General features: G+C 35.0%; 1 protein-coding gene across 1 annotated transcript; it reads left to right on the top strand.

Annotated features, from left to right (window-relative positions):
- The first annotated feature begins 616 nt into the window (after window positions 1-616).
- LOC101293210 (ribosomal RNA-processing protein 12-like) lies at window positions 617-4,889 on the top strand. The gene is made up of 12 exons (XM_004301857.1): window positions 617-672; window positions 795-888; window positions 981-1,037; window positions 1,319-1,453; window positions 1,607-1,678; window positions 1,868-1,981; window positions 2,235-2,396; window positions 2,538-2,666; window positions 2,797-2,898; window positions 2,976-3,058; window positions 3,560-3,703; window positions 4,354-4,889. The coding sequence occupies exons 1-12, from the start codon at window positions 617-619 to the stop codon at window positions 4,616-4,618; spliced, it is 1,413 nt and encodes a 470-aa protein (XP_004301905.1). The 3' UTR covers window positions 4,619-4,889.
- Window positions 4,890-12,497: the final 7,608 nt, after the last annotated feature.

Genomic DNA, 12,497 nt, shown 5'->3' with positions numbered 1-12,497 from the left:
TTTTTATCTGTTCTATCAGCTGTCTTCTTGGAGAACAGGGATTATGAGGGAATTTATTGCAGGTATATAATTACGCTGATGTCATCTATATGATAGTGTTTAAGTTGTATCATCTTCGTATTTTATGCAGCTTTAAACATCTTCATATTAACGGGTCAAAACTAAGCTTGAGCATTTTGAAATGACACTGCAAGTCTTAAATTTCATCTTCAAAACATCTTTGCTGTATTTAATAAATATTTATCTTCCATATCAGTTTGTACTTTAGAACTTGAATTCCAATGTGAGTGTTGCATCAACTATGATATTTGTTTGTGAAGAAGAGACTAAATAATGTTTGCACAAATAAGTATCGCTAATTTGATCAAGTAGTTCTTATCAAGGTAACTTTTATCACTAGATATCAGTCTTCACTTCTAAAAATTGAATTCCTCATCTTCTCATGTTTTTTTTTGTGAAACGGAGAATAATATGTATGCACCAATTACAGTCCACAGTTCATGTTTTTTTTTTTGTGAAACGGAGAATAATATGTATGCACCAATTACAGTCCACAGTTGGGGAGTTTGCATCAATATCAAATACAGAAGTTGTGTCAGTGTTGTTTAACAATACAATGGAGAAGCTTTCAGAGGTTACTCTAGATGCTAACAAAGCAGAAAGTTCCATCCGGTATATCACTTATCTTTTGTTTTAGAACTTTCAAAATCAGTCCTTCACTTGAATAATTCAATTATTTCTGTGGTGCTTGTTATGTATGTGATACTGTATTTATTCCTCCATGTTAACTGCAGGACACGCCTATTGGACTTGGCAGTTTCACTTTTGCCTGGTTTAAATTCCGGAGAGGTTGATAATTTATTTACTGCAACAAAGCTTGCATTGCAGGTTTCAAATTCTTCCTTTGTTTTATTATGTAAGGGATCCTGTAACTTTGACTATGAGAAGGTTGCACTAATTAAGGATTTCTGGGGCTCCAGGATAATGAAATATTGATACAAACGAAGGCGTACGAAGTTCTTTCAATTGTTTTCAAGGTATGCAAAGTTAATGGTTTATATGCTTGAATGATCTGGATATCGGGGTTAAATCTTCTGCAATGTAATCTAAATTGCAATATATCATCATATGTCAGTAAAACATGAGGAAACATGTTCACAAATAGTAGTTTATAGCTGATTTTATATTTAATCATGTTGACAACATCTGTATAAATAATTCGTTATTTGTGTACTGAGGTTTTCAGGGGAGTGCATAAATCAAATGCACTTCAGTTATATTTGCTGTAGATTTATTTTACCTTTCTCTGAATGGTCAGAAATGTCACACTTTTACTTCATGGAAGATTGAGGAATGGCATAGACTTATGATGGAAGTGCTGCCTTCATGCCATTCTTCGGCCAAAGAACATAGGCTTGAATGCTTACACCTCCTAGTAGTTCAGGTTCTAAAGGTATAAGTTAGTAAATGCTGCCTTGTATTATCTTTTTAAGATGAGCCGGGTATAGTATGAATTTTGTTTTATTATTGGGTGCAAGTTCCAATTTTATTTTCAAATTCGCCTAGTATCCCATGGATTACGTAAGAATTTCAATATTTTTTGTAGTCTGACACAGAGCAGAGGCGGCCTGAAATCACAAGTTCTTTTCTGGCAGAAATAATTCATGCACTTAAAGAGGTATGGAGATTTATTAGTTGCAGTATTTGGTGTGACCTGTGGTCATTATAACGCAGTGTACTGGTAATTTACTTAAAGTACGTTGGGTTCTTTGTGATGTTGCAATCATGCAAAACTTTGAAAAATGATTGTTAGTCGCTTTTGAAATATGTGATTGATGATATTTTTGTTACGTTTTCTTCAACGCAGACTAACAAAAGAACAAGAGATAGAGCATTTGATATTCTTGTCCAGATTGGCCATGCTTGTGGGGATGCGGAGAGAGGCGGGACTAGAGAACATAGGCATAAATTTTTTGACATGGTACTGAACTTTTTCCAGACTTTTCTTTTTGAGAACAGAACTGATTGAGATTATTACAGCAGACTATATTCGAATATACTGCTTTTGACTATTGTTTACTATGATTAGTCTTCACTCCAGAAGTCCATGTTATTGTTTTTTCGTCTGTGTTGAGCAATATGTTTCATTTCCTCGTCATTCTCATAACATTATATTTGTGTATAAAAAGCAGTTGGATATACATTTAGCCAGCAGTTTAATTTATGATTTACAGGTTGCGGAAGGCCTAGCTTGCAGAACTCCTCATATGATCAGTGCCACAACTGAAGGCCTTGCTCGGTTGGCCTTTGAGTTTTCTGACCTTGTTTCAACTTCTACCAATTTGCTTCCATCCACTCTCCGTTGCCTCCCATCAGGGAGCCAAGAAATAATTAAAGTTTGTTCTCCCTCTTCTCTCTCTCTCTCAAAGCATCGGGCCATCCCACCCCAAATTCAATAGGCAACTGGATATTTTCTGTTTTCTAATCTTACATAGTTCTTTTATTCCTATATTTATATTTCCTTCAATGTTGTGCAGTCCAATTTAGGATTTTTGAAAGTATTGGTGGCCAAACTACCAAGTGAGGTGTTGCAATTGCATACGAAAAGCATGGTTGAAAACTTACTCAGCTGTCAAGTTTATTGTGCAACTTCTTTGAAAGCCAAGGTTGTTGCTTTAATCACCAAGTTCTGACTAATTGTGTATTGGTTTATGCCAAATACCTTATGTTCATTAGTCATCTACTTACGTATTCCCTCTCAAACATGACTAACCCTTCTTTGTTTTCACTTTTCAGGTTAAGCTTCTTGTGGAAATGGTTGTCAATAAATGTGGACTTCAAAATATTAGGGCTGTCATTCCTGGAGAACGGATGGAACTTCTTGCTGAATTACAGAAGGTCTGTTGTCAGAAACATCTTATTGGTATGAGTAATTTGATTGGTATTCAATACTCATCTATGATCTTTGAAAGCAGATAACGGAAGGGCAAGAAAAGAGGATTCTGGGTTGCAATTCTAAGAAAGAAAGATCGCATATGTCCAAAGCATCTACATTCAGGTCTAAGTGTCTAAACTTTTCCCTGATTTATAAATTAGAAACTGCAGGTACACAACAGATAACAAATGTGCAGAATTTATGAGTTATGTTTTTGCATTATGCTCTATTATTGCAAAATGTATGCAGATTAGTGCTATATGATTCAATTGCTATACTAAATGTGTAGAAGTTCTAATTACCATCCATGTTGAGATTTCCTTTCCTGTTCAAAACCAATTTATCAAAATGGCATATATAGTTAGTTATATACAATATATGTTTGAGATTTTGAATAAAAAATTTATGTGCATATAAATCTTCTGAATAACGCTTAGATCTCATTGTGTGAGACTTTGGCCATAACCAGCACATAATTTTTATTATTGTTTTTGCTATGTTGGCTTTCTCATGATGTGTTGTGCGATGATTCTTGTGTGATGTAGGCTTTAATCTCATTGCTTCAGCTCCATGGTGGATATGATTTGTAAATCTCATTTTTTTTTCCTTTCTATAATATTTCAGGCTAAGCAGATGGAATTACACAGAAATTTTTTCTGATTTCGATGAAGAAACTGTTGATAGTAAGGTAGATAATATGGATGTGGATACTGTCTCAGGCAGATGTGGCAAGTCTACTTCGCGGCTCAAATCCAAATCAGTAGTAAGGTGAGTTGTGATTTTCATGTTGATGACCTGGAAAGTTTGCATATGATCGGTTAACCTGACTCTGAACATGTTTTCAAAAATTTAATGTTTATGAAAAAAAACTAGTGTTTGGTTTGCCCTCTCATTTGGTGGATTGTTTGGTTTTTATTTGGTTAAACCTGTTTTAATTCCCCACTCATGAAGACCAAGTTTATTTGAGGTTCATATAATGTCTGTTGTATTGTTTTTTACCCATTATTAAGTATTGTCTTCATTTTGGACACTGATTGTGTCCAAGTTACCCCCCACTCAACTATTCCAATGTGCAGCAGGACAATTGTTGTCCCTTTTGTTTCTCAAAAAAAAAAACCCTTCCCTATAAACTGAACAGCTGATTGGGAAGGTTTGGATTATGTTAATTTATGGGACAACTTTGCCTCTCCACTCATACCATTTATGTAAATTTGGATTATCGGTTATCCATATCGTGATAGTTCAGTGGAAAATATCAACTTGTTGTTTTTTGTTAGGCGCACAAATGCGGAGTACTAGTGAGTCGATCCAATGTCCAATATAAGAGATCTTAACTGGCTAAATGGTTTGTCGTTGGGTAACTGCTATTCTGAATGTCTTTTTCTTGCTTGCGTTGACATGACTCTTAATACTGCAAGGTCCAAGAGTAGAAAACACAAGAGGTCAGATGAAGATGTGGAGTTTACAACTTTTGCACTTGCTAGGAAGAAACTACTGAGACAGAGAGTAGAGTTGCAGGTGGATCATGCTTCAGAAAGATTCTCGGCTAGTGCGCGCCAAACGGCTCCTGATTCGTATGATAGGTGGCTTGCTAAGATAGCTGCTGGAGAAGTGATATCAGGCGCAGCGCAAAAAAACTTAGGATTGAAGTTAAAGAGAGTTGATATTAAACATGGGATGTGAAATATGCCGGCATTATTGTCTTATTTCAACAGATTGTGCTACTATATGACCTGATTAATATATATGATAATACTGCACTGATACTTATGAGTAATATCTTCTTTCCAAACTATCTTCTTTCCAAATTGATCCTTCTTGTTCCGTCCAAAAAAAAGAAGATAAATGGTAATGTCAATCACTATATTTTCTGATGATATACTTGATGGTTGTCTAATTCAAGCAGAAGACGTAGATAGATGTGGAAACTTATCTTATTATTAATCAAAAGAAAGAAATTATCAAAAAAATCGATAAACCCAGAAAAAGAAGATCCATCTATTGAGAATACATGACTAAACAGATGTGTACAAAGTTTTGCATAATTTTAAGCATGCTTTTGGGTTTACGTTTATATGGTGTGGGTGGGAAGCTCTGTTGATCGATTAGGAGAGGGGTAGAAATGTAGAATAGGAAGCTCCAAATCCAATTTATAGGAACCGAAAACGGCAAAACAGAGATTTGCACTCCATGTTCATTCTAGGAAACTTTGTCAGACAGAAATAAAGAGATCTGTAGCTACTTTATGGTCAGACTGAATCCCCTATTTTGTTGGGATTTTAACCCCACGAACGAACTGAGATTCAGAAACAAACACACCCAACGACACCACAATAAAGCAGAATAACAAACAAGGATGAAAAAAAACAGTTGACATGAGATTTAACGTGGTTCGGCAAATTTCATGCCTACGTCCACCCCAAGATATAGCTCTTCCACTATGAGAATAAAACTAGTACAAGATATATGAGTTAAATCTCATAACTCAAATCCCAAAACCCTTGTACACCCTCACTCATAGATTACCCAAGAACACTATATCTCACCTAAGAGAATTTCCCTCTTAGCACTTTTTTCTCTCACTCTCATGCACAACCCACAAGCTCTCTATAGCTTGTCCGATGCTTACTTGATGCAAACTTGCTTGCATACCTCAAATGAGTTTCCATGCAGCCTATTTATAGGCAACAATCATACCATGTGAAAAAGCCAAGGATTTTTCTTCCCACCTATTCAATTTGCTGCAAGCACACCATAGAAGACTTCCATAGCTTTCAATTTCCACAAACATCATTTAAAGCTTTGTTCCTAGCTATGGCATAGCTAGCTATTCACCCATGTCAATATTTGCTGCATCACCTTTTGCATGGTTTCTAGTTGCATGAGAATGAACACCAATCTCAACATATTTCTCTCTGTGGTTGAATATGCTAGTGAAAGGGGTTCAGTTGGTAGGTATACCGTATACCTGCATGTTAAATATACTCGTATCAACTTGAATCCTCCACTTTCATTTCATGCCTTTTTAAATTTGAAAATTGATCGTGGACGGAGAGGGCAGTGGTGATCGGCAACGGCTAGTTGCGACGATCTAATCTCTTCTTTCCGATCAGTCATCAGTCCTTTAGGTGCCTAAGTATACCCATCAATATGAGTTGTGACGTCATGCTATTACTTTGGAGTGGAAATTAATAACAAATTAATGCATCTTTGTTTTGCTTTGAAAATTATTGTAACATGCGCCTACAACAACGCTATGGGGATCATATTACAGCAACTATTTGAGGATGCAGTAAAGAATCCAATTGTAGCAATAATCATCATGATTTATATGACCTCCTTAAGAAACCAACAAAAGAAACATCAAAAGCGCGCGCGCACACACACACACTAGCTAGCTTGAGCTATATAAATCCTTCATTCTTCGTTCTTTTGCATTAATATCGATCTGTACTCTTATAAGTACAACGATCCCTCGATTGATCATCAACATATTAGCCAGATATTGACACACACATCCTTGCATGCCTACATCGGCGATACCCCTAGCAGCAACCAGGCGGTGTTCGTAGAAGAAGAGTTACCGTAACTCCTTTGTCTATGAAGGCTTGTAGGAGTGGAAGGTCATAGCTTTGAGACAAATATGAGAAAAATGTACCATTGATAGCATAGAGGGATGTAACTGTCTCATCTGTTGGTAATAAAGCCAGCATCCTCTTAACCACATTAATTTAATTTGGAACCCCAACTTCGATCTCTAGCCACAACCAGAAGGCCATCATCACCTTCATAGCTAGACTAATTGATGTTGCAGGCTTGCAGCAACTAATTGATCTAGAACCTGCAAAAGAAAAAATCAAAATCAAAATCAGGTCTGCACACAGAGCTGCTCATACTGCATTTGATATCCATATCATTTTATTGCTTTTTTGTTTTGTTTACAGGTTATGCTCATCAGTATACAGACTCATTAAATTCCCAGCTGCTTGATGTCTTAATGTCATTATATTCTCCTCTTCAACGACCCTCAAGTTCTTTGGAAGGTTTGATGAGGTGATCGATCATATTTTTTTTTTAATTAAAAGGGGAACACCCCTCTATTTTTATTTAATAATGAAGGAAAGAAAGAGAGTACAGGGAGAGGAGACCAGGGACCAAAACCTCCGTAAGAACAGAAAGGAAAAAAAGTACTGAAAAGGAAGAGAGCCAGTACACCACCACTTCATTTGATATACCAACAGCATCAACCTCAGCTAGCAGATACGGAAGCTTGGTAACCCCTGCAGGTTGTGAACAAAAACAGAAGAGGCACAAGGAGGGCATGAGTCCCACCAGGGTAAGGACCTTCATGATCAACTCCAAAGTTAGCCAAACAATCTTGTGTCCACATATATACACAATCTTGATTCCTACCTTTCTTCGATATATTCCTATATGGCCATCCATCACTATTATTTCTATATAGTTCATAGCAGTAGATATTATGTCGATCTCTAGCTTAGTTGATGTTACAGGACACTGCTATAGATGCGTCCTAGCTAATGAAAGAACTTGCACTTTGCTTCATGCATACTAATTTCTGTTGAACTCATATATGCAACGTCTATATTGATAGGTATCATGGAATATTCTAAATGCCATGGATGCAAAGATACTCAGCGAGTGAACTAGGTTTTGCTATTCCTTCTCGAGCTTCTATTTCTATGTTGGTCGACGTACTCTCTGACAACAAATGGCTTCATTTTTTTGAGTGAAGATATATAGAGGTGGTAATTTCTTAAAATGTTTTCAGTCATTACATACATGCTAATAGAGTAATGTTAGATGAACCACATTTTGGTGTGTATCACCTAGAACCCACCTTATGTGACAACTGACGTGGCAACACTACATCATTAAACTATAATTTGTGTGTTTTTTTTAATATTTTAATTTGAGTGATTTCTTAATTACTAATTTTTTTTTTTTACTTTCTTGAATTTATTTTTTAGATCTTATTTTTTGGCTTTCTGATCGTATCATATCCTTGACGTCTTATTGGCATGGTCTTAATCCCACGATTGCTTCTCTCTTCTTCTCCCCCTCCTCTGAACGACAGCTCTCACCTCCGACCTCTTCAATCGAACAACATATTTCAATCTGATTACAGATTCCTCACAAAAGAGTTGTCCATCTTTCTTATGAGAATGAAATACAAATAGCATATAAAAATTAGGGTTTAAGAGGGGAGTGGATTTGATTTATAGATATTGCTGCAACCATTAGAATTAAGGTTTAAGAGGGGAGTGGATTTGATTCATAGATATTGCCGTAACCATTCCAAAATCTGTGTTCTGCCTTGCGTGCTTTTAACACTTGATTACTATGCTTCGATTCCTTAACGGCCATTGAATTAGTTTATGAAGTTACTCTGCGTCAGGCTTATACTGTCATTGTTCTCTTTGGTTTAGAAATTAAAGAAATTAATCCACTAAAAAAGAAATTAAACAAATCAAATTCACTCTACCTGATTGCAAATAAGGTATTAATTCGTGATTTCATGCTCAAGATTAAAAATGTTAATGACGATTAGAATAGGCAAAGCTTTTGACAATGATTCTTAAGAAGGTGTTGATAACTTACAGAGGAAGTTGAGGAGGGTGAGAGGAGAAGAGGAGAACAAACTCTATTGAAGATGTTGAAGGGATGAAGATCAGGAAGAAAAAAATGGATCTAAAAGATAAATTCAACAAAGTAAAAAAACAAACTTGGTAATTAAGAAAACACTCAAATACAAATACATATTAAAAAAACTTAAATTAGGATTTGGTGATGTAGTCTTGCCACATCAGTTGCCACATAAAATTTGTTCTAAGTGGTGCACCAAAATGTGGTTCATCTAGCATTACTCATGTTAATAATATTCTAACATAACGTATACCTAATATATATACTGCAGATCGTTAGATTGCAAGAGTGGATTCAGAAAAAATGAACGGACTAGTGATCATGGTAGATTGTAAGAGTGGATTCAGACAAAATGAACGGACTAGTGTACGTTTTCATTACTTTCATTTCATGCCTTTTTAACTGGGGACTGAGAGGATAGTGGTGATCGGTAACGGCTGGTTGCGACGATCTAATCTCTTCTTTTCAGTCAGTCCTTGCCTACGTAAACCGATCAATATGAGTTGTGATGTCATATATATATGCTATTACTTTGAATCGAATGCCTTCCCTCCAATTTGAAAGATCGAGTGTACATTAATAACAAATGCATCTTTGTTTTATTTGCTTTGAAAATTATTGCAACATGCACCTACAACAAATTGGTTAGCATCAGCATCGAGAAAAATTCAAAGACTGGAAATTGAGGTTGGTTGAAAATGATCATGAACAACACAATCTTCGCCACTACGTACCGACATTAATAATTAATTAGCACTCCAATATTATTGCATTTCTTCAGAGAACAAGTGATCACCAATTGAAAATTCCGAACTGAGAAGATTTGCCAAGCAATGCTCCGAATTCATGCCGATATCCACCAGGAAAATCCGATCAAGAAGATGGCGACGAAAACCCAATTCCCATTAGGCCGATCGATGTTCAACTACGTACTGCTTGTTGATCATGATGATTTTTTTTTTTTTTTTGGGTCTGAAAGATGAGTGAGAGAGGAATGACCCCCTAACACTCTTATGTATTAAAAAAAGAAACATCAAGAGAGGGGGATTAGACCAAAACCTCTCATAACAAAATAACAACGAAACAAAACTATGAAAACCGAAATTGGGGAAGACCCATAAGGTCACTACTACAATATGACAAAATAAAAGGAGGAGGTGAATCTCACTAAACCAGCTGTGTTAATGACGTATCGTGATTAACCAGAGCATCTGCAACCTTATTCCATTCACGAAAAATACGAGAAGATCGAAAGGTCATCTTTGATATGCAACGTAAACAATTAAGCCAACGGACACGTAGATGCCAAGGTACAAGCAAAGGAGACCATAGATAGTCTAACATTGTCACGCCCCCAAATTCAAGGCCAATATTATACTGAAATATGGCTCTTGAACTTGTGATGTGAGCCATAAAACAATAATAAAACTTGAAAGTAAAAAAAAACATAGTTCTGAGTACGTAAAACTTTCGATTGATATAACAAAGATTCTTTTACATCGATTGAGCTTATCGATAAATTTTGTAAGCACAAATAAAGATTTATTGTGATGAAATAAAAGTAGAAATATAACACATTCTTTGTTTAGTTTACGTCGGTTCACCCCGTCCCCAAGAATATACTCGTTACCTGAAAAACATGAATGTGTAGCATCATGAGTTACACTAACCCAGTAAGTATAGACCACAGTCTTATATTAATCTGTCTTACAAAATGATGCAAATTGAATAACGAAGTAAAAATGATAAAATAATCAATTATTAATGCACATTGAATATAATCCACTTTGAATACCAAATATCATAACATCTTTTACCAAATCGACAAATGCAGCGTCAATAGATGATTTAACTCATAAAGGTGCATACTCGATTATCTTTTCACGTAGCATCGTAAGGTATTAATAATATTGCAAACTGTTCAATCAAAATAATGTACTTCTCTTCTCAGTGAATATTTCAAAGTAACTGGTAACAAATCCAAAAAAAATCAACGTGCTAGGTCCACTATACCAAAGCACGGGTAAGCCGCAGCATACTAAGGCCACTTGCCAAAGTATGTATACTCAAGGTTTGACACTTCCATCCCAATGAGTATAATAGTGCACTATCTGAAGGGATTAGGGCCCACAGCTAACTTCCACATAAAACACTTTACCAATAATTCACTTGAGCACGGGGGTAGTACCATTCACCCGGCTCCATAACTTCTCAAACATAATCAAATTCACAAATACAATCTTTATGAGCTATAGATCGTATCATATGTATATGTACATAAATACATAAATACACATATATACATACTTAAGAATATTTCATAATGAATGCATATGTAGCATAAACATGATACACAAGAAAGGAAAACTCATGTAACAAACAATTAATAATTTAAGCTTACAAGCAAATAATCGAATTCATAATAAAATGTAAGTAATGATAAAACACAAGCAATGAAAAAGTAATTTTGCAGACTTTAAATAAACCATATTATTGACTGAATAAACCATATTATTATTAATAGTAGTTTCAGTCCTTAAGTCCAATTTCATGGGGTTAATCAACCATGTCCATAATTCTCCGATTAAAGTCATTAAACTTCAAAATGTGTGAAGTTGTCCATCTCAAGTCCAATTTAACATAGTGAGTACATCACTGTGAAAGGTTTTTCACAAGGAATTCAGTGGTAAGGTTCATGTCAACAAGTCCATATTGTTCAAGTCCAGAAATGATGATATTCCAAAGAAGTACATAAAGTGATTACTATTTAATTAACCTTAATTGCATAAATTATTGCGTTCAGTAATTTTTGACTATTATTCTTGACGTTCTCCATATTTAAAATTCAGGTTATAAGCTTTGTTTTGATATAAAGATCATTGAAAACGGATAGAAAATGAGTGAGATATGATCATTTGAAGTTATGAACATATTATGAGTTTTCCGGCAAGGTTCACCGGAAAAGTTATAAAAATTAACCGTTTAAGGTTTTAAAAACTCATTTATCATTTATGAGGGAAAATTAAGATATAAGATTAGTTATATATCAATATTATACAGTTGCTTCAATAAAAACAAGGATAAAATTAGAATTTTATAATTTTCGGCGGCTGGAAAATGCATGAACTCGCCGGTTTCCGGAAATAATACTTAGAAAATAGAAATCTTCTTTTAGCTATAACTTCTTCGTTTCTTAACATTTTTGAGTGATTCAAAAGCCTAAACTGAAGAATTTTTCATGTAGATTAATATAGTGTAACTTTAATAAGCTAAAACAGAAGTTACATGCACGAAAATTAGAATTATGCAGCAGCAACGTTTTACACCATTTTATTCTTTGTTCTTCAAGTTGATCAAAATCTAAGGCAAAAGACTATAAGAGAGTTTTCATATACTTACTTAAGAAGAAGTGAAGTGAAGAGTTAGGTCTTTGGTTCAAGCTTGTACATGTATTTCTTTGAAAGAAAGAAGAAGAGAACTTTTCAAGAGCAAAGGGTAAGGACTTTGGGTGTGAGGTGCTTTTGGTGTGAGGGAGGGACTTAGTTGAATGTTGTTTCCAACTAAGGAAGCTTCCGATCAGTTTTTCACTTGACCTTGAAGCTTGAGAGAAATATGAGATAGATCATATGTTTATATAGGCTACAAAGCATGCATTGGAATTTAATTTCCAACCCACCAATTTGACTTTCAAAGCCAAAACTAGAGTAGTAGGGTAATTGTTCACTTGGAAAACATAATAGTGAGATGAATGAGAAAGAAAATCAGTTATCTTTCTATATTTAATTTAATTGCATTTGCATTGTGTTATATATGTATATATGTACTCATGTTTATATGTATATGTTGACTCACAATAACAATTAAGACATTCTTAGGTGTTTTCTTTCTCAAGATT

The sequence above is a fragment of the Fragaria vesca genome, linkage group LG5 (genome assembly GCF_000184155.1).
Source record: "Fragaria vesca subsp. vesca linkage group LG5, FraVesHawaii_1.0, whole genome shotgun sequence".
In the NCBI taxonomy this organism is placed as follows: Eukaryota; Viridiplantae; Streptophyta; class Magnoliopsida; order Rosales; family Rosaceae; genus Fragaria; species Fragaria vesca.
The sequence above is the reverse complement of the archived record's forward strand: the minus strand, read 5'-3'. Positions and strand labels throughout refer to the sequence as shown.